This window comes from Neovison vison, chromosome 12, assembly GCF_020171115.1.
Source record: "Neovison vison isolate M4711 chromosome 12, ASM_NN_V1, whole genome shotgun sequence".
Classification (NCBI taxonomy): domain Eukaryota; kingdom Metazoa; phylum Chordata; class Mammalia; order Carnivora; family Mustelidae; genus Neogale; species Neogale vison.
Window position 1 is genome coordinate 21,306,935 of NC_058102.1, and position 22,828 is coordinate 21,329,762.

At 37.0% G+C, this 22,828-nt stretch overlaps 1 protein-coding gene across 5 annotated transcripts in view; it reads left to right on the plus strand.

The window, feature by feature from the left end:
* The first annotated feature begins 418 nt into the window (after positions 1 to 418).
* The window catches only part of ANKS1B (ankyrin repeat and sterile alpha motif domain containing 1B), a 1,114,861-nt gene continuing 1,092,451 nt past the window's right edge, over positions 419 to 22,828 (plus strand). For all 5 annotated transcript variants that reach the window (XM_044228192.1, XM_044228193.1, XM_044228194.1 and 2 more), the window contains exon 1: positions 419 to 554. In XM_044228192.1, the coding sequence (XP_044084127.1) occupies positions 421 to 554 (134 nt within the window). In that variant the 5' untranslated portion in view covers positions 419 to 420. The remainder of the gene's footprint in view (positions 555 to 22,828) is intronic.

A 22,828-nucleotide genomic window follows, 5' to 3' on the forward strand; every position in this document is an offset into this window, starting at 1 on the left:
TGGTTGTTCGCTGCGCTCAGGCTCCGGCGAGGACTGTCTCCGCCTCCTCTTCCTGCTACCTCCTTAGTCCTCAGCATCCTCCTCGCGCTCCTTATAAGCACCCCCTCACGCCCCACCCTCGGGAACGAGGCCTCGGGAATTCAGGGGAGTGGCTGTGGGGGCGCGTCGCGGCTCCCGGCTCGGCCAGCCCCTCTTCCTAGACATGGTCTGATCCCCATTGTAAAAGCTGCGCCCCGAAGAGGAGGACAGTGGTGTTCCCGGCTTGGGGCTGCAGGAATCGCTACGTGCTGAAGCTCTTGCATTATTTTAGGGTGGGGCGGAGAGGGCCCTGGATTTTTGGGAAGTGGGGGTGGGCGGGGAGGAAGACCGGGGGTGGGGGGGGGGGGGGGCAGGACTCTGTCAGGGAGCGGGTGAAAGACTATGGGGAAGGACCAGGAGCTGCTGGAAGCTGCCCGCACTGGAAATGTGGCTCTGGTGGAGAAACTCCTGTCTGGCAGAAAAGGAGGGATCCTGGGCGGTGGATCCGGACCCTTGCCCCTGTCTAATCTGCTAAGGTAAGGACGGGAACCAGCTCTGGGATTGCACACCTCGTTTTGCATTGTGATAGATCCGTTCTCATTCTCAGAGTTACTGCACCTGGTGGCTGCCAGCGATTCATTCTTAAATTAGGCAGGAAAAGAGACTGTGTGTGTGGAGAGGAGGCATGAGGCTCCTAGTCCGATTGATACCTTAGATTCTTTGAGTAATTTGAAAATAGCCTTCCATCAATGCGTCAGTAGCTACTTTTCTCCGAGCTATGGTGCAGAACTTGTACATGCACTAGTGTTGCTGGAAGAAAATTGGTGTTCCACTCGCTTTTCACCAATATTTATGTATTTTCAGTGTCGAACCCAGCCTTTTTTGTCTATTTGAATGAAACTGGTAGAGAAGCTATTGCGTGCATCCAGTTACTCTGCAAAAAGCAACAGCCTTTGGTTGCTGTTACCTTCTCTTGCAGAAGGCATTTGCTGTGCTGGGGGTTATGATCCCACAAAATGAAGCAAAGGAACCTTCTGATGAGATGTCACCAGTACAGGGTGTGTGTAAAACTTGATGAGGCAGGTGAGGCAGCCCCAGCAGTACTTCCAGTTACCTGGACACAGCAGAGTGAAACTTGGTTAGTAGGATGACGGATGTCAGGTCGGGATCGGGATGGTGTATATGGAATATAGTAGAGGCCTTTTAATATGAAGATGTTGCAGGTGAGACTAATATTGCTTGGAGACTCTTAAGATGACATTTAAAAAAATGTCAAGGTCTTTATTCAGCAGGTAGTACCTTAGAATAGCTGGGTTGATTTGCATGTTGGAAAAACTATGAACTTAAAAGTTGAATTGATAGATAAATTAAATAAGAGGGAAGAAGCCTGAAGAATATTCATTAGGTAAAATGCAAGGAGAGCTCTTTATAAAATTATGGCTATTCATTTTGCCCTGGATATTTTTGGAAGCATCAGTCTTCTTTGGAAGCATCATATCTTCACCCTAGAACATCTCTTAAGCAACCCAACTGTACTTGTAAAAATTTTAAAAAATCCAAGTGATTTTCTTAGCTTTTAAAAACTCCTGTGCCGCTCTTGACAAGTGTTTAATACAGACTGCTGGATGATACCGTTGTGTCCTTTACTCAAATTCTTATATGATGTAGAGGTCGGGCAGTGCAGTTAATTACAATATTGGCTAATAGAGAAAATGAAAACATATGTATTAGAATGAAGTGAATTTAGTTGGCAAATAGTTGATGGATTTTAAAAAGCTCCATATGTGATCATCTATACTTGTTAATAGTGACATTTTATTGGAATGATGGTTCATGTCAGATCAGTGAATGTGGGACTTATTTTTTGTTGATCTTAGAAGTGATGACTCGTGTGTGTGTGTGTGTGTGTGTGTGTGTACTCTCTTGTTAAGTAATTTTCAATTTAAAATGCAAATAGTTTACATATTTCAGATTATGGCTCTGATAATTGCCCTTAGTCACAGGTAATTTATATAAAAGCAGTTTATCTGGTGATAGTTTTAAAGTTGCAGATAAAATAAATATGTTTACTAGTTGACTGAATTAGTTGTAAAAGTGTTTATGGCTAGAAACCTGTAATTTGAGAGAGGTTTGTAAGTAATCAGTTCCTTTGGAAAAACACTAAGGAATTCTTTGAGAGCAGTGAGAACTTCAGTTAATGTTATTGAGATAAACGGTATTTTAAAAAGCCCATCTTTGTGATAGAAGTTAAAAATAAACATCTTTTAAATACTTTCTCAGTTGTGCCATTAAAAAAAAAAGGATAGATGGCAAATTTTAGGAATTAAGATAAAATTTCAGAATTGTAACCCCCAGCATAATTCTTGATTAAAACGTTTTCCCATGTGAGTGCTGTGAAGTGTGTAAACCTGGCGATTCACAGACCTGTACCCCTGGGGATAAAAATATATGTTTATAAAAAATAAAAAATTAAAAAAAAAATAAAACGTTTTCCCTTTTGCTCGTTTTGTCAGGTGAGAATGGTAGCTCTATAACAGAAATGTGCCTGGAAAACAAAACTTAAAATCATGTGTTCATTGGAGTAGTTTGAACCAAGCTGTAAAAGTTAAAATCAAAACCAGTAACCTTTAAACTTGAATCTATCTCATACAAAATAAACAACTAAAACAATGTCTCTGAAGAAAATCAGGGTTTAAAATGTATTCTTTGGATGATCCTTTGCATAAAATGAAATTTCCAAGAAGGCACATTGTTACTTTTTTTCACAAATGATTGTCATCAGAAATTTATACAGAATAATGGACAATGTGGCCCCTTCCTCTTCAAACATAATGACACTTCAACAGTTTTAAATACTTTGGAATAAATTGCAGAATGGATTTGCCACTACCTCCTCCCTGCCTTTATTACTTGTGTTGTGTAATAGTGTCAGATACTGTGCTAAATGCTTATGCATATCATCTCATTCAATTCTTCCATCAGCTTTAAGTGACTGAGCCTCAGTTCACAGAAGGACTGAAGAGTTAGGAAGATTAAAGACTTGTCCAAGGTCACTTAATTAGCGATGGCAAAAATTTGAAGTTATGTGATTTAAATTTGCTTTTCCACATCTTAAAGTCTTACTCATTGAATCCGTTGGAGTCACAAAAATTTAAGATACATAACGTAGTCTAACCAGAACTCTTTTTTGCTATGAATAATTTGATTTGAAAATCCTTAATTTCTTTCCTAAATTATAAAAAAAAAATCTCATGACTGCCCTTTGAGGGATCACTAGATAAGAACTTTTCTTTTTCTTTCTTTTTTTTTTTCATTTTATTTTATTTTATTTTATTTTATTTCTTTTCAGTGTTGTAGAATTCATTGTTTATGCGCCACACCCGGTGCTCCATGCAATATGTGCCTTCCATACTACCCAGCACCAGGCTCTTCCCATCCCCCCTCCCCTCCAAAACCCTCAGTTTGTTTCTCAGAGTCCACAGCCTCTCATGGTTTCTCTCCCCCTCCAATTTCCCCCAACTCACTTCTCTCCATCTCCTCTGAAAATGCTTTTGTTGACATATTGCCTACTAAGAAGTGAGCAGTAGCTACCTGATGGGGAATCAAGTATGCTTGGGTGCATTTTCAGCAAAAGTAAGAATGATCTTCAATAAGTATAAAAATCTAAGTCTCACTCTCCTCTTCTATAAAATGGGAATAGTAATGGTACCTATCACATATTTGTAAGAAGTGAAATAGAAAGAAATGAATGCAAAGCATTTACCACATTGGTGGTTATCATTAGTGTTATTATTTCTCACAGAGATTTAAAGCATTTGACTCTGTTTCCTAAGATCTCGATTACTAAAGTTTTGCTTCATAATGGACATAGAGTAAATTTCTTCAGTACTGTTTCCATTAGAATTACAGAATATGCAAATAAAATGGGGCCATTTATTCAACTTCTGACCTAGAGGAACATCTTTTACCTGTTAGTTATTCTAGGGTTGTAAAACCCTTAAATGACTAGGTCCATTCCGGGTTTTTTGACAGCTCTAATTAAAAAAATTATCCTTATATTGAGTTGAAATCCTCCTCCCTGTAATTTCCACAGTTGGTATTAGTTGGCAATGGAGTGTAGGTGAAGTTATATTTTCATGCTTCTCACTCTTCTCTTTTTATTTATTTGCATATTCTCAAGTTCTACAGTGATTCTCGTAAAGGTGATGAGCAGAAATGAACAAAATGCACCAATAACAGTTGACCAGAGTAAATACACTGGGACTTGATACACTGTTGAATTAAAAAAAAAAAGTTTACAAAATAGCATTTGTAGTATGATCCTATTTTTTTTTAAGAAAATATAAGCACTTGTGAAAATTTATAATATGTATTAAGAAGTATGGAATGATAAACACCAAAATGTAAAAAGTAGTCTTCATCTTTGAGGTAGAATTGTGGGTGATCTTTATTGTCTTTTTGCTTATTTACATTTTTCAGTATTCTAAAAATGAACATGTGTTATGTAATCAAAATAGCAGCTATTTAAAACATCACACAGTGAAATTATTATGTTTGTTATTGATTTAAGATGTACCTTAATACAGATCCGTTTTACTGAGTTATATAATGACATTGGCTCACATTAAGCAGATACTTAAAGCTTCCAGGTATTTTTGTCAGTGACTTGTGAAGCGGTTGTTCTCCTATCATATTTGTAGAAGTGTTGATTGAACTTGAATTATTCCTATTACATTTATTCTTCCTTGTTTTAGCCTATACTTACAATCTAACTAGGTCTTTGATTCTTGAGTCTATCTTCCAGCATATTAACTTTATCCTCTGCAACATCTGTAGATTTAATAAGCATGTTTTCTATAATTGGAATTCAACCATGATGCTATATCCCTAAAGAAACTTTCTTTAGCTTACTATGAATTTAAAAGTAGCAAACTTCGGGGCGCCTGGGTGGCTCAGTGGGTTAAGCCGCTGCCTTCGGCTCAGGTCATGATCTCAGGGTCCTGGGATCGAGTCCCGCATCGGGCTCTCTGCTCAGCAGGGAGCCTGCTTCCTCCTCTCTCTCTCTGCCTGCCTCTCTGCCTACTTGTGATCTCTCTCTCTCTGTCAAATAAATAAATAAATAATATTAAAAAAAAAATAAAAGTAGCAAACTTTATACATGGTATTTCTACCAGCATTGAAGCCACGTAATAGAAATCTCATTCAGCTACTTATAATATACCTGTGAGAATATTTTGAATATTTTATCCATTGCTCTTCTGAATTCATGCTGTGTCCTGTTTATGACATTCTTTTGATCTATCTCTAGTAGTAAGTCTATAAATTCCACCTAAATCAGGCTACTTTATTATAGCTTGTTTACAATGGTAAACCATTGATGATGCCTAGTACTGATGCAAATTCCTTCTTCTCCCTTGTACCTAATTCTTCTGGGTCTGAATACTTATACTCAATTAAAATGTCTGTTATGACCTCTGTCTTTTTGAAATTTCAATAATGTCCCAACATTATTTGTTTTTACTTTTTGGTTTGAAAATGATTCTCACTAGAGATGATAGAAACAAAATAGAAGTTGGGAAGAATCAGATTCTTGGCATTGTTAGATATCACAGGAAATTCTCTTGCGGTCTAAAACCATCCACAGTTTTAGTTATTCTGACAGAGCTTATGGTTATATTATCTGTTATAGAAGTGAACATTTTATGCCTCTCTTCTTTTTTTCAAACTTAGTTGAAAGAGACATTAATATTTTCCCAGGTAAATGCCTTTTTGTGTTTGTTTTCAGTTATATCTCTCTCTCATCCACCCCTTTTGTCTTTAAAGAAATCTGAGCTCCTTAGAGCTCATCAGAGTACTCAAATTGAATTACCTCCTTCCTTTTCTCTCTCCACATTATATGTGAAGTTTCTTTTTTCAACATCTTTCATGAGACAGCTGCAAAATCTTTTAGTGTCTTCCTTTGACACAACTACCTTTTAATCTAAACAAAATAATTGCTATTTAGAATGTATATTGAATCATTTCTTTCTTGGTGAGTTTAGATTAAGAAATAACAAAGCAATAAAAAAGTTTTACAACTCAAATTTACTTGATTTTCTTAATAACTCAAAGGATCACATGTAAAGCATATTATAAATTCTTGTGGAACATAGAGTCCAGTTTTTTGGGATGCCTGGGTGGCATCTGCCTCAGGCTCAGGTCATGATCCCAGGGTCCTGGGAAGCAGGAAGCCTGCTTCTTTCTCTCCCACTCGCCCTGCTTGTGTTCACTCTCTTGCTTTGTCTCTCTCTGTCAAATAAAAAAAAAAAAAAAAAAAAAAAGAATCCAGTTTTCAAGACCCCCATGTGAAAAAGTAGATCTGTGGGAAGTAGGGGAAAATAGTCTCTACTCACCAAAGATATGTAAACCAGAGAGATTACAAATTTTTTCAGATTTATGATTCAGTTCATGAAGTTTTTGGTGATGGGTAAAAGGAGATAAGAGGCAACTCAGAAGTGTTGTAATTTTACAACTATTTGGGCAATTGTTGTTATTGGGACTCTGATAAGGTACTGACTTTCAGAGAAACAGCATTGGTTAAGTGGAATAAATCACAAACAGAGCAGTTAAACTGCATGAAAATGTTATATCTATAAAAATAGTCAAGTTGCAAGTGGGTTATCTATTTTAGATAGTAATGATGTTTGAAGCGGTGATTGCACCATTATGTTCAGGGAGCTGTGTCTGCCAGAGTGAACAGTGCCAGCTGCATGATGCGGAGTGAAGAGAGAGGAGAGGGAATTTTGTTATTGACCTCTTCTCTACTAAGCTATGTTGTCAGCTCCCTCATCAAAGCAGTGAGACTGATGTGTAGCAGGGAATTAGGACAACCAGCCAGTAGTGACTACTACTCACCCTGTCCATTCTTACATTGCCTAATTCCTAGTGTATCTCAGTGTATTCTTCAAGTCAAGGAAGGGTAGAACAGATCTTCACTGACATTAATGCAGAAGCTTACAATATTCAGCATTGCCTCTATTGACTTTAGCAATTTAACCTCTCAGGTGACAGTAAATACAATTTGATTTGTTCAGTTGTGTACTGAAATAATTTGATTATGTATTTGATGTAATTTTGGAAAATTCTTTCAAGGAGCCTATTATAGAACATTCATCGTGTGCATTTAACTAGAAATGGGAGCTGACTATAATTCAAATCAAGGATTAGAAAAAACGAATTTTAGTCTACCGAACCTGAAGTTTATTTTTTTTTAACATTTACATGCATTTCAGTGTGTCTTTGGTTCCATTTTGAACATATTGCAGCGTAGCTTTAGTTAATTAAAATGTGAGTTTTGGTTATTCATCAAAGAATATATTTTAAAAAGCAGGAATTCACAGAGAGCATTCATCTGTGTTCCACTTCTTTCTCATGTATGTGATGACATGGTCAGCTACACCATATGGTAGGCAGAGGCACAATGCCAGTGGAAAACTCTGAATTTTCCTCTATAACACAGATCTAGGAATTCTTCTTAGAGTCCAGTTTTCTTCCTTTGCATCTGTAGAACAGGAAGTGAATTCTTCATTTGTGTTAAACCTGGGTTTGGCATGAAATTGTGTGACATTCGAGGGTGAATCAGAATATATGGTTAAAGGATAAATTTTGTTTTTGTCAGTCTCTTGTGCAGTCTCTAAAGAGTGTTCATCTCTGAATCTGTTTCTTAGAGATAGTGCTTCCTTTTTTAATAGCGTGTCTTCATTAATTATTTTATAAAATGGAACTTTGATTCAGTTGTGTTGTAGTTATTTGGGTTCTACTGTCTTGTAGAGAAGCTTTATTTAAAGTGGTTAATTACTTCTAGTTAAGTGAACTGAGACATTTGGCCTAGACTTGTCACCATTCTTTGACCAAATTGAATCAAATCTTGACTAATAGATGTAGGCATAAACAGCTAACTTAATTTCTTGCAGCCTGCTTGATATTTCTGTTCCCCACACCACATTTCCTTTAACCCTTCCTGTCCAAATCTCTTTTTCTATAAAGAAAACCTCTTCTCCATTTTAATTACTACAAGTTCAGCCTGGCTTTAGTTTTTGTACCAATTGTCCCTCTTCTGAAGGGAAACCAATTTTGTGTGAGGAGTAGAGTTGGGAAGGGCTGTGTAGTGAGACACAGATTAAGAAGAACAAATATTGGGCTTTCCTCATGTCTAGTTTCCTGCCTGCCTTGGTGTTAATTTCTCCTCTAACCTCATGGATCAGTGCTCTTGTAACTTATCTAACTTTATCCTGCCTCCAAATACTATTTGTGGGAGTTGAAATGTGACTGCAGAGGTTTTTAGGAAGAGGAAACTATTTTAGTATTTTCATTTAAAGAGCAAATAAAACTTTAGGCTCAAATAGTAATGCTTTGGATCTCTTGTTAGCAGAGCTGATGAAGTGAATTTTGCCAGATTTGCAAGAGAGATTGGTTAAAGGTGGTCATTTATTTTTCCTTCTTATGAGGTTGATGCTGTCAAAAGAGAAAGGGATTTGACTGAAGACATGAGAAATGGGATGGCATAGGGCTGGTGCTGCAAAAGCCTTTTCTTTTTGCTATTTATTTGGTCCCTGGAACTTTTTATTGGTATCTGTTATAGTAACACACCTGTCTTAGATATCAGCTTGTGGTATGTTGTTTGCTATTTCAAGAAGTTATTCCTTAGAGGTACATATTTATTGTATAATCAAAGATGACAAGTATATGGAATAGAATTTTATAAGAGCTTTGACATCTAATGTAGTTTGAGATTCAAATTCTTTTAAATACATTTTCTTGTTATTTAAAACTTCAGTATCTAAGTTATTCCATAAATGTATGTTTTACTATACAGGGAAGACATTTGAAGTTATGACCCCTGGATCCTAATTTCATCCTTCCACATTAAACTTAACTTTTTTTCTTTTCTTTTTTTGGTGCTAAATTACTATTAGCCACTTTGAGTCCTTATTCGGTACCTCTAGTAACTAATCTGCTTTTTAAATGTCTTATGAATCATATAAATATGCTAAATATAGTGTCTTTTGAATATATAAAAAACTGCTATATTTACTTACAGAATTATCCCTGTTTTGTATAGCTATTTTACTGTTAGCATAGACAGGGGAGTGAGTGGGAGTGTGTTTGGGAGGAGCAGCAGGAATTATGCAGAGATGTTCTTTGGCATGGTAAATTCCAGTAGTCAGGTACTCTAGGACAGAGTTGTTCCTTCTTTATTTGATTTGACTAATGACCAGAGTGATCTGTCACTCTGAAGTTTGATAAAAGCTTTGAAGACATAATCAGAGAAGGTGAAGAATTATGAATAGTGGTTAAAGTAATCATGTAAGTTTTTTTACTGGTATGTTTTATGCTATGTATTAGGATATTTTTAGACCAAGTCTTATTATTCAATAAACCAGCTACTCTCCAACTAACCCAACAAGTCAATCAGGATTTCATAGGGAACTGACATCCAAGAACAATGATAACAAAGAATTATCTCTCATTGTTATTTACAAATATTTCTTTTTTTTTTTTTTTAAGATTTTATTTATTTATTTGACAGAGAGAGAGAGAGAGATCACAAGTAGGAAGAGAGGCAGGCAAAGAGAAAGGGGGAAACAGGCTCCCTGCTGAGCAGAGAGCCCGATGTGGGGCTCGATCCCAGGACCCTGAGACCAAGCCCTGAGCCGAAGGCAGAGGCTTAACCCACTGAGCCACCCAGGCTCCCCTACAAATATATTTTGAGTACATTGTGGATTCTAAAATTGAATGAGATCCTCTCCACCTAACTCCAAGTATTTGTAGAATAATGGAACAGGTATGTCAACAAAGAGTTAAAGTACAGTGTGATATTTATTGTAATGGAAGTACCAAATAATGCAATAGGAATGTGAAGATAGAGTTATTTAATTCTGTCTGGGAGGAGTAGTCAAGGGAAACTTCAGAAAAGAGGTGATTCTTGACTCTTACTGGATGAATGAGAGTTTGCCAGGCAGACCATCTGAGGGAAGGGCTTTTCTGGAGAAGGAATAATATAGTCAATAGTAGTATGTGAAAATGTAGGATATAATTTGGAGTATTGTAAGTAGTTTGGTATAGAGCATGGGTAAGAGGCAAGTCTGAAGATTGAACAACTTTGTGCTACACTAAGGATTTCTAACTTAATCCTGAGGAGCATGGTGATCCGTTGACTTTTTTCCCCCTCAGATTTTTGATATATTACTTATTCATTTATGATGATAACATGACTCTGTTCCAAATAATTAGGTAAAATGAAAAAAATCACTCCTAATTCTATTGCTAAGGCCCATTTGTTCCGGTGTATATTTAGTATAATTGTTATTAGATAAAGCATACATTTTGAATCCTGAATTTTTGCCTTAATAGTATATCATAAACTTTTTCTGTGTTATTATAAAGACTTCATAAAAGTATTTTTAATGGCATCATTAAAATATCCCATTTAGGGATATCTGGGTGGCTCTGTTGGTTAGGTGTCTGCTTTTGGCTCAGGTCATGATCTCAGAGTCCTGGGATCAAGCCCTGCATATGGCTCCCTGCTCAGTGGGGAGTCTGCTTGTCTTTCTGTCCCTCACCCCTGCTCATGTTCTCTCTCTCTCTGCAAATAAATAAACGCCTGGGTGGCGCAGTTGGTTAAACGACTGCCTCCGGCTCAGGGCGTGATCCTGGAGTCCCGGGATCGAGTCCCACATCGGGCTCCCAGCTCCATGGGGAGTCTGCTTCTCCCTCTGACCTTCTCCTCGCTCATGCTCTCTCTCACTGTCTCTCTCTCTCAAATAAATAAAATAAAAAAAAAATCAAAAAATCTTAAAAAAAATCCCACTTAGTGCAGAATTTTCATAGACGTCCTATGCCAGAATCAACCCTGTGGTTGTTTATTAAACATAGGAATTTTTTGGTCTTGCCTTGGACCTACTGGGTGAGAATTTCTGAGTAAAAGTTTTGGGGATATGCATTTCATAAGCTTCCCTAGGTAATTGTTATATACACTAAAGTGTGAGGACCACAGATCTGGTGTATTTATCTTAACTTAAATATTCTTTTAATGTAGATACTTGGATGATGTTTATTTTATTTATTATTATTATAGGTAGTATAGTAGTAGTATGATGAACATTGTCATAGAAACCACATTTGTCATAAATTATATTCTAAGATATATATATATATATATATATATATATATATTTTAAGATTTTATTTATTTATTTGTTTGTCAGAGAGATAGAGTACAGGCAGGCAGAGTGGCAGGCAGAGTCAGAGGGAGAAGCAGGCTCCCTGCGGAGCAAGGAGCCCGATGTGGGACTTGATCCCAGGACACTGGGATCATGACCTGAGCCGAAGGCAGACGCCCAACCGACTGAGCCACCCAGGCATTCCACTTAGGATATATTTCTAAAAGTGGAATTGCTTGTATTATTAGTGTCCCAAATATTATACCAATTGCTTTACATGCTTTGTATCCAGTCTTCACAATAGTCCTGAAAGATATTTATTGTTAGCCTTATAATTATAATTAGGGGAAAAGAGCAGAGAAATTGAATAACTTGCCCAAAGTTACAAAGCTAGTAAGTGACAGGAGCAAGATTCAAATTCAGGACTTTCCAATCCCTGAATATCTTTTTATTGTGCCCTATTGCTTCCTTATTCCATAGGGATCAGTGTTTCTCCTGGGTTAAAATATGAAAATATGAGTATGTTTCCAGGAGCAAAGAGAAAATACATTTTCTGCAAAGTTACACAGTAATATATTTTATCTCATACCTAATTTTCAATTATTTTTATTTATGCTCCTCATGTACTTTCACATTATAGGCAGTATTTTGTTTACATTTGTTTATTGATAGCACATGAATGATAAGCTGGATTTAGTGTTAAAATAACTGAAGATGTTTTAGGATATTTGTCAGTCATCATTTTCTTTTTAAGATTTTATTTATTTATTTGAGCAGAGAGCCCTATGTGGGGCTCGATCCCAGGACCCTGAGATCAGGACCCAAGCTGAAGGCAGCGGCTTAGTCCAATGAGCCACCCAGGCTCCCCAAGTCAGTCATCATTTTCTCTTTAAAACACGGTGGGGCTGTTTTATCCAAGATTTTGTGGGTGCATAATGGTATCTAACTTCTGTTGTCTTCAAAGGTAGTTTAATAACCTGTCTATGCATGCCAAGTCTCCAGATGGGTGTGATTTATTTTTCCCTATTTCTTCCCTCTCATGAAAAGGAGGAAAATATAGTATTTACCATAGTTTTCATTTAATTTCATTTAACTTTTTGATTCATTTGTTCAAGCCAAAAAATCTGAGCTCTTAGTTTTAACTGATTCCATTACTAACTGAAGGATCTTGTCAAGTCTAGTGTTAGGCTCTGTAGAAAAACCAGGCAACCACGCACTTTGTCCTTAGGAACCTTCTCATCCCGTTTTTGTTCTCCTCTGTCCTTTCACTAAGCCTTTGTTCCTTTCTTGTTCTGAGACATTCTTTTTTTTTTTTTTTACCTGAAACCCAGAATTCTCATTCAGTTTTATCATGTACAAATAAAAAGTTTTCTAAATTGCCCCTTATTTCCTCATGCCATAGGTGTCCATTTTCAGCAACAGTAAATGGCATGGTAGAAAGAAGCAACAGAATGTAATGGAAGAAGTCAGAGTCTTGAGCTGGAATGAAAACTCTGCTGTTGAATGGACATTTGGTCCAGAGCAGGTTATTTAACTTATTTGGATCTCAGTCTCCTGATTTAGAAGTGAGGATGATATCTATGTTGTAAAATTGTAAGGATTAAAGAGAATTTATATAAAATATCTAGCACAGGGCCTGTCATTTAGGAGGAACCCAAAATGTGTGGTTTTCTTTGTTATTATTATTACTAAGGCATTATGGCTGTCTAAGGAATAATTGTATAAATTCATGAATGTCTTTATTTGATGTGAACTATGGGATATTTGCATTTTAATATGTAACTTCTTTAGGTACATTGTCTTAAGTTAAATCTTTAATGGTGTAGGCACCAAGACAGGCCACTGGGGGTTATATATTTGCTTAGTCCTTCTCTGATCTCAGAGATAGTGATTACTTTTTTTCTGCCTACTTTTAGGAATAGTACTGGTCACTAGATATTTAGCATTAGTTTGTTATTGTCTACATTTTTCACAAAGCTAATTTGAGCACGCAGAGATTGTGTTCTGCTGGAGTTGTGCTTGCTGTGTTATATATAATCCATGAGGTTAATAGTTTTCTAATAAGCTTATCATTGATATTTTCTTTATCTGGCTTTTTAAAGCATTTTTCGTTGACAAATATTTTGAGGTTGTATACTATGTATTCAGCATGGTGATGGTGCTTTGGAGTATAGAAAACAGATTCTCCCCTCCAGGCAATTTGCAGAAGTTACACACATGAGATAATAGCTAGCTATATAGTAGTTTCCGATTTCATAGAGTATAAAAGCTCACAAAGTAAGCTTTTTCTTCTGATCAATCCAGTGTCAACATTTGGCTCCGATCTTCCATTATATATATGAACTAGATCTGACCATGAGTCAGGTTTAAGTAATTCTTTAATGGTTGGAGCTAGAACTTTAAGAAAACTAATTTTGATTTTTAAATAATCACATAGTTGTGGAAAAGCTAGTTTAGTTGAAGTAACTTTTCCTCTGAACCACCTGAGAGTAAATTGCAAACCTGATGCCCTGTCACCTCAGGATATTTTAGTTTGTATTGAGTTTATATTTCCTAAAAGCAAGGGTATTTCTCCATACAACCACAATACAACTACTAAAATCAGGAAATTAATATTGCTACATTACAACCATTAGACCCCATTCAAGTGTGGGCAGTTGTCCCAATAATGTGCTTCACTGGAATCCAGTTCAGAATCATATTACATTTTGTTGTCACACCTCCTTAATGTTCTTCGGTGTGGAAGAGTGTCTCAGTCTTTCCTTGACTTCTATGATCTTGACACTTTTTAAGATGATAGGCCAGTTATTTTGTAAAATGTCCCTCAGTTTGGGTTTGTCTGTTTTTTTCTTAGGATTAGATTCACATTGTGCTCATGTTTGGCAGGAATATCACAAAAGGATGCTGTGTTCTTTTCGTTGCATCCTATCAGGGGTTGCATGATTTTGATTTGTACAGTTGCTCATAATGTTCACTTTAATCACTTGTTTACTTGTTTATGTAGTGTCTGTCAGGCATTTGTATAGACAATTACTCCTTTTCCCTTTGTAATAACTATTTTGTGGGGAGGTATACTTAATTAGCTGCATATCCCATTCTTTATCACACTTTATTTATGTAAGTATGGACTCATGGTTTGTTTTTTGCATGGGTTTTGATGTATTATTGTCATTGTTAATTTTTGATGCTTAAATTGTCCCAGACTTAACCAGTATAAGTTCTTGAAGGCTGGCTTTTCTGAGTCATTCTTTGAGCATTTCTTTGATTTTGGCACCATAAAATGTTCCAGGGCTTATCTTTCTCTGCCTCAGTTCTGGATCAGCCATTTCTCTAAGAAGCCATAGTTCTTTTTGTTGGAAAATGGTAAGTAGGTGATAACATTTGGATACTAAGTATAGTCATTAGTGAAAATATATATTCATACACAAAAATATACACACTTACATCTATATCTACCTGTATTTATTGAAAATCATGGGTTTACAATGATGAGTCTAACTCCAGTCCAACTCCACAGTCATGATTTGTTTTGGTTTCTTCCCTTCCTACATTTGTAACTTCTTGCTCCAATAGTGAAAAACTTGATTTCTGTTCTCTTTAGTACATATACTTATTTGATAAATCCTCCTGCATACAAACAACAAATCCTCCTCTCTACTGCCATGTCCTCCCCGAGTCTGTCTTCATTACCCAACTCAGGCTCTGCTGCTCATGTTAGCCTGATCTACACTGATAGCCTCTTGCCATTTACAGTCTCTGATACTTTATGCCAGTTCACATCTACAGAAGGATACCCTTTTTATCCTGCTTGGGATCTGACCCCCTGAACTGGGTCACCCTTGCATGTGGATGATCTCTTCACCCTGTTTCGACTCTTGACACCCTATGTCCGGATGTTCCCCTCTGCCTGACCACCACATGGATACCCTTTTCACCCTATTGGGGCTCTCACCCTCTCACATCATGTACCCCTTTATAGGGATGCCCTTTCCAACTTGCTTGGCACTGACACCCCATACTCAGCTGCCCCCAGTATGAATATCTCTTTCCTTGGCCTGGGCTCTGTAAACTTCTCTGTAGGCACTGGCAGCCTCTCTTTTCTCTCTGGTGTGGATGATTATTTTTTCCTGCCCTTCATAATAGCTTTAGAGACTAAATTATTCTTTTATTTTTAAAAAGACTTTATTTCTTTGTCAGAGAGAGAGAGAGAGCATGTGCACAAGCTGGGGAAGCTGCAAGTAGAGGGAGAAGCAGGCTCCTTGCTGAGCAAGGAGCTGGATGTGGAACTTAATCTAGGACTCCAGGATCATGACCTGAGCCAAAGGCAGAAGCTTAACTGACTGAGCCACCCAGGTGCCCCTAGAGACTGAATTGTTCAGGAAGAGAAGGGAAAGAGAAGAAAGGAAAAGAAGAGAGTGGAAGAGGAAGTGAAAGAAGAGAGTAACATATTTTTCCTCTTTTTATCTGTGATGATGATGATGGTAAAAAATCTCAGTAACCACCTGTTTCCTTGTGTTGAAAGAAAATTGGGTTATGGGCAGTTAAGAATTCTAGCTAACATGAAGATTATGACCAAAGAACTGTGTGGCAGTTCTCCTGGACTCCATTTCTTCCTGCATTTTGGAGGAGAGATGATGATATTTTGGTGGGTTGGTCACCATGTTGCCTTTTTTTAAATGAGCTTCTTCTTTCATGTATTTTGTTATGGATATGTAGTAGGCCTCCAGATTGACTGTGAGAGAGAAAGTCTTTATATATTTTTTGCTCTGTTTAGCTGAAAGTATCATAATTGTCAGTGAAGTGCATTCTCAAGAATTTTTGTAAGATGATGATAATGCAAAAAAAGTTATAAAAGCACTGAGATAAGAACTGTCATTCACTGAGAAAGTTTAGTTTGCAGAATTTGGTAGAGATAAGAATGTTAGCAAGTAGGTTTTTCTTGTTATGTGAATTCCTGCTTTGATTTTTTAAAATTACTTATTTGTGTGTGTGTGTGAGAGAGAGAGAGAGAGAGAGAACAGAAGGAGAGGGAGAAGCAAGCTCCCCGCTGTGGGACTTGATCCCGGGACCCTGAGATCATGACCTGAGCTGAAGGCAGACAAGTAACCAACTGAGCCACCCAGGTACTCCCGCCCCCACTATGACTTTTAAGATGTCATTAAAAACATTATGTCAGGAAATTGACTAATATATTTTAAAATATGGTAAATCTACATAGGTCTTGTAAAAATCCTTATTGTGCCAAATGAACCAGGACAATAAGTAATTCATACTGGGGATTTCCCAGACTTTAAATTATTGCCAGGAATCCTTAATTCCTGGAAATAAATCTTTGCAAAGAAATTTCCAGGTAGCTCTTTAGTAAGTGTTTGATATCACTGAACAGTACTCTTCTTATTTGTAAAGAGCTGGAAACAAATAGTTTTGGAACATTGCAGAAGTAATTCATTGGAGTTATATTCTGTATTTTAAAAGACCATTCGGCTTCTCATGCCAAATTCAAGAAAAAATAACAGCTGGCCGTATTACCAGCTGCTGTTCTGCTTTTCTAGGTCTGAGAAGGCAAACTCAATGGAATGATGATCAGAATTTTGGTTTTACTATCTAAGAAGGGAGCCAAACAGGCTGGGTGGCGCAGTTGGTTAAACAACTGCCTCCGGCTCAGGGCGTGATCCTGGAGTCCCGGGATCGAGTCCCACATCAGGCTCCCAGCTCCATGGGGAGTCTGCTTCGCTCTCTGACCTTCTCCTCGCTCATTCTCTCTCTCACTGTCTCTCTCTCTCAAATAAATAAAATAAAATCTTTTAAAAAAAAAAACAGGCCTAGATTTAAACAACATACTTAATGTTCAGGATAACATTTATTTATTTATTTATTTTTAACCTTCTTAACCTTTTCTTATAATTAGCAGCACCTCTAATAACGCATGGCCTTTTTGCAGTATTTCTTTTGGTATCTTGGCTTTTTTTTTTTTTTTTTTTTAAAGGATTTTATTTATTTATTTGAGAGAGAGAGAGAGAGAGCACGCCCCACCAGCAGGGGTAGTGGCAGGGAGAGGGAGAAGGAGGAGGAGGCTTCTGGCAGAGCAGGGAGCCTGATGAGCAAGGCTCCATCCCACGACCGCAGGATCATGACCTGAACCAAAGGCAGACACTTAACTGACTGAACCTCCCAGGAGCCCCTTGGCTTTTATTTTTTTTTTTATTTTTATTTTTTTTTCCAATTTATTTATTTTCAGAAAAACATTATTCATTATTTTTTCACCACACCCAGTGCTCCATGCAAGCCGTGCTCTCTATAATACCCACCACCTGGTTCCCCCAACCTCCCCCCCCCCCCCACTTCAAACCCCTCAGACTGTTTTTCAGAGTCCATAGTCTCCCATGGTTCACCTCCCCTTCCAATTTACCCAAATTCCCTACTCCTCTCTAACGCCCCTTGTCCTCCATGCTATTTGTTATGCTCCACAAATAAGTGAAGCCATATGATAATTGACTCTCTCTGCTTGGCTTTTATTTTTAAGGAATCCTTGGGTTTACACTTCACAGTTTGTGACATTCATTAACAGAAGAAGGGACCGTACGGAATATCTATTCTACCTATTCCTGTTCTCTTCAATCCTTCCAAAACTCTTGAATCTTGAATTGACAGATACTATTTTCTCAGCAATATAATCCATATTATTTCTGTGATAGAAAGGAGTTGAGGAAAGGAATCATCCATGTCTGATGTGACCTTTCTCTGAAGTCTTGCTTGCTTGCTCTTTACACTGAAATGGGGGTTTATAGGACTATTCAAGTGCATATATACATACTTATATATGTGTATGTGTGTGTGTGTGTATATATAATCAAGGAAAACTTGAACTACCAGAAGTTAAGAAAGTTCTTAAGATGAGAAATCAAGGTGGGAGGGATCTGGGGACAGGGTCATATAGCATGTAATAGAAGCTGCTGAATCTCTTTGGGCTTAATCTCATGTTTGGGGGGAAGATGGGGACAAAATCTTAGAAAAGGGGCATGTGGAAAAGATTTTATTACCTTGACTATTTTATGAACTTCTTGAGAGAATACACCCAAACCAGAAATCTGTCTTCAACTTGCCTTTCTTACTTCCTCTCTGTCATGCTTCCTGTACTTCTTTAAAGAGCTAGAATACTGTGTGATACAATTGGGCACCTTATCCAAGGTGACAGTGACATTGATAGTGTTATTATAACTGCCAGGAAGTTTCTAATAGTAGTCACTCAAAATGAATGCTTACATTTTTCTTTTCACTTGTTACTGGCTTTGGGCATTATCTAGACTCTTACTGTTACATTTTTTAAAATAGGTATTTATTTTAAATTAGTGATAAGTACATATAGAAAACTCTTCATGACCCTTCGTTGACTGTGGGCCAATATCTGAATTGAGAACATTAATCTAGACTTCTAAGTTTATACAGATTCAGAAGTCTAAGGTTCTCCTGTTTCCTCTTTAGTTAACATTTCTAGGTTCCCTCTCTCTTTTCTTTCTGATTGCCTTCCTTAATAGTTCAGCTGTTTTCCTTCAGCAACTCAGCTGTGTCAGCTTTCACTGGTAAACCCTGTAGCTAGAAACTAGAAAATACTCTGACAAAAGAGGAATAGTAATGTTAGGAAACATAAAGAATAGAAGGTTAAGAGAAACAGACATGGTTTGACCATGGTTTTCTCAAGGCAGTTTATGTGGCTGATTCAGCTAAAATACCTCTGAGGCTAAATATCTGTATTAGAAAAGTATATGGGAACTTTACCCTGGATAAATGGTCACAGGCTAGAAAATAAGGGTGACACTTAAAGTCCAGGGATTCAAGGGGCTCTACTTTTGGCTTTCAGAGCTTATTACCTTGGATGGGCTTGTGCTTTTAATCTGTCTTAGAAACATTATTTCCAAACATCCATAAATGTGAATCTTAATTCTTTATATTCCACATTTCTATACCACACATCTTGCTAATATTTCAAGAGTTTCCTGTTCTTTTTGCAAATAAAGTGCTCATTTTGGCTGTTTTCCAAATATGACAGTTGGTGGACATGCTTCAGTAGAGAAAAGGAAATTTTCCTTGCTTATCTACTCTTTTCCGTCTGCCCAAGATAATGTGTCTGTCAATTGTGACCTGATTATGAAATAATTTATTAAATAGAGGGGTACATGATGTTATTTAAAATTTTGGTATGACATTGACTTTAAGTCTTTATAATAAGCTCTTTACTGAATTCTCTGGTGAGGTTTATTGCTCCTGGGATTTTAGAAATTTCTTAACTCCTTCAGTGAATTTGGACTCTGTTCAGTGTCAAGTATCAGTAATGTTTACTCAGGAAATTAAACCAGCTTGTCTATTCAGAAGATGAAGCATGCTGGGTTTTTTTTTTTCTTTGCCGTGAAAACATTATTTTGGAAATATATTAATTTTATAGATAAAGAGAAGGTCCTTATTAGTAGATTGCTTAAGAAAAGTGATAAATAAATGAATATCAAATAGTTATATTTGGTAAGTTTGTTTTCATTAAATATGTTGACATCTTTTCATTATTTTTTGTTAAAATTCAATATATGTGCAATAGATGGTAGTTTAAGGTTTTATTTTATTTTATTTTTAAATTTTATTTATTTATTTTTTATTTGACAGACAGAGTTCACAAGTAGGCAGAAAGAAAGGGAGGCAGGGAGAGAGAGAGAGAGAGAGAGGAAGAAGCAGGCTCCCCGCTGAGCAGAGAGCCTGATGCGGGGCTCGATCCCAGGACTCTGGGATCATGACCTGAGCCGAAGGCAGAGCTTTAACCCACTGAGCCACCCAGTACCCCTAGTTTAAGGTTTTTTTTTTTTTTTTTTAATTTTTTTTTTTTTTAAGATTTTATTTATTTATTTGACAGCGAGAGATCACAAGCAGGCAGAGAGGCAGGCAGAGAGAGAGAGGAGGAAGCAGGCTCCCTGCTGAGCAGAGAGTCCAACGCGGGGCTCAATCCCAGGACCCTGAGATCATGACCTGAGCCGAAGGCAGCAGCTTAACCCACTGAGCCACTCAGGCGCCCCCTAGTTTAAGGTTTTAAATTTGTAATCTTTTCAGTTGAAGTTGGGAGAGAAATCTAAAAGAATTATATTTCTTTTAAAAAGCATGTTCCTTGGTTTTAAAAATAATTACTCCCAAATATATATCCTAAATCTATATCTCTATTTTAGTCCTCTCTCCTATACTGCAGTCTTGTTTTTCCCAATGGTTTATTGAACATCATCCCTTTAATGGAGTTATGAAACTTGAAATGTTCATTATTTTTACCCATAGGTCTGCTCTGCCACGTGTATGACTCCTTTGTGTTAATGGAGCTACAGTGCACCTTCATTTGTTCTAGAAACCCTAGAGCCATCTTTGATTCTTTCCCTTCCCACTTACATCCATTTGGTATGACTACTTCCAGTGTTAGTCCTTCTCACCCATTCATTCCTCTGCCATTAGAGGAATTATTCTAAAACATTTTATTCTCTGACTTACAAATCAGTGGCTCTCTAATGGACTTTATTCCGAATACACTGTAATATCATTTGAAGCCCTTTATGATTTGGCTCCTCCCTACCTGCCTCATTTCCCATCAGTCCCCTGCAGCAGCATCTTTCAACCATACCTGATTCCTATACTTTGAATTGTCAGTAGGCATCATGTGCTTTCTGCTTTTGCTCTCCTTGGGATACATGTCTTTCCCGTGTGTGCTCAGTGAAGCCCTTTTTATATTCCTAGACTCAACTCCAGCATAATCATCTCTTCTGGGAAGCCTTACCTGATCTCTATCTTTGAATCCCCGCATTTGTATACACCTCTATTTTTAGCACTTAGAATACTGGATTGTAATTATTTGCATGTTTGGCTTCCCTCTAGACCCTGGTGTCCTTCAGGCTTGAAGTTGTGGCTTAGTTGTCTTTTAAAGTGCTAAACGATTGTTACTATTTTATGCCTAGGACATATAGGCATTCCAAAAACTATTTGTTGAATGACAAAATGAGTGAATAACTGTAGAACATTACATGCTATATCTTTTTGGACTATATCTTTGGGAGCAATTATTGACTGAGAGAGAGGTTTGATTAGTAACCTTGGGGCTGAGAAAAATTTAATCATTTGTTAGAACAACGATTGCTAGGCACTCTTCCTGTTGCCATAGTTTATGGGACATTGAGTTAGTTCACAGGACGTTGAGATATAGAGAAATTTAGTAACGGGGACAAGTAAGTTACTTGACTAAGTAAGCAGCATAGTTGGAATTGGAATTCCCTGACTTAAGAGCCAATGTTCTTTTCTCAGTGCTGGAAAATTATCAGCGATAGAGTTTGGGGGAGGCACTTTAAAATGAAGCAAGCAGTTTTTAGGGTAAAGTTCCATTTGAAACCATAACTTTTCTTTTTGCTACAGATTCCAGAAATATCTAGGAGATACTACAGGAGAGGCAATGTTAAGTTCATGCTCTTAGTAACTTTGAACCTAAATGAAAGAATGAGTGAAGAGATAATGAAGTGGAGGGAGCTAACAAAAATTAATCAAAACAAGGAGAAAGAGTTAGTAATGAAAATCAGATTACAATAAAGGGAATGCTAATATTCATTGAATATCTACTGTATGCTGGTCTTGTAGATTTATCATCTCCTCATCAATTGTCACAGCAAACTTATGAGATCAGTATTATTTTCCCCATTTGCATGTGGTTGAAGTCCCATGGATACTTTAGATTTAAAAGAGGTTAAATATCTTGCTCAAGATAATGTAGACAGGACTCATGGAGCTTAGGTTCAAACCCAGTTCTATATGATTCCATCTCGTGAGGAATGGAGATAAATTTCCTTTGTACCATCAGATATCTCAGTGTAGCTGAACTATGAATCAGTCATTATAATGAATAACGAGGTGTTATACAGAGGAAAAATCAGTTTAGCCAGGTGGATCCTTTGTGCTGGCTGAATTGATAATTGGTTATTTCTATACATTTGGAAGGAGTATAAGATAGTTATGATGTCTTTTCTTGGGAATTCTTCCTATTGCCTTAACATTGAGAGAAAGTATCAATCAAATATGATAAACTTTAATAATCCATAAGGCACAAACATTGACCAATTAGATGGATTCTCGCTATAAACATCTGGGGAGGCTGCACTGTAGCCCAGTATCAGTCTAGTGGGCTAGATCAGACAAGTGGACTAGAATTGTTTAGAGGCTCCATTATCTGTAAAGCTGAGAATCAAAAAAAAATTTTTTAATCATGTATTGTGTTGTAGAATTATTCTAGTACCAGATTAATTTGTTATATATGCTAAACGAATTAGCATTTATAGTGAGAATGACATTTAAGGAAAAAGAAAGATGTTGTAGAATAATGAAAGTCTCATTTACGTGATATACCTACTACCTTGCCTAAGACTCCAGAAAAGCTTTACTAGTTTGATATTTGGTTTCTCATTTATCCATCTGCTTGTTCATTTTGCTCATTTATTCACTCTGTATTCTTTGATTTTAAGACTGTTATTTCTGTCAATTCTGAGAAAGGATTTTTCTTTTTAAGCTATAGAATAGGGATAATCTGACTGTAATCAGTTTAGGTATGA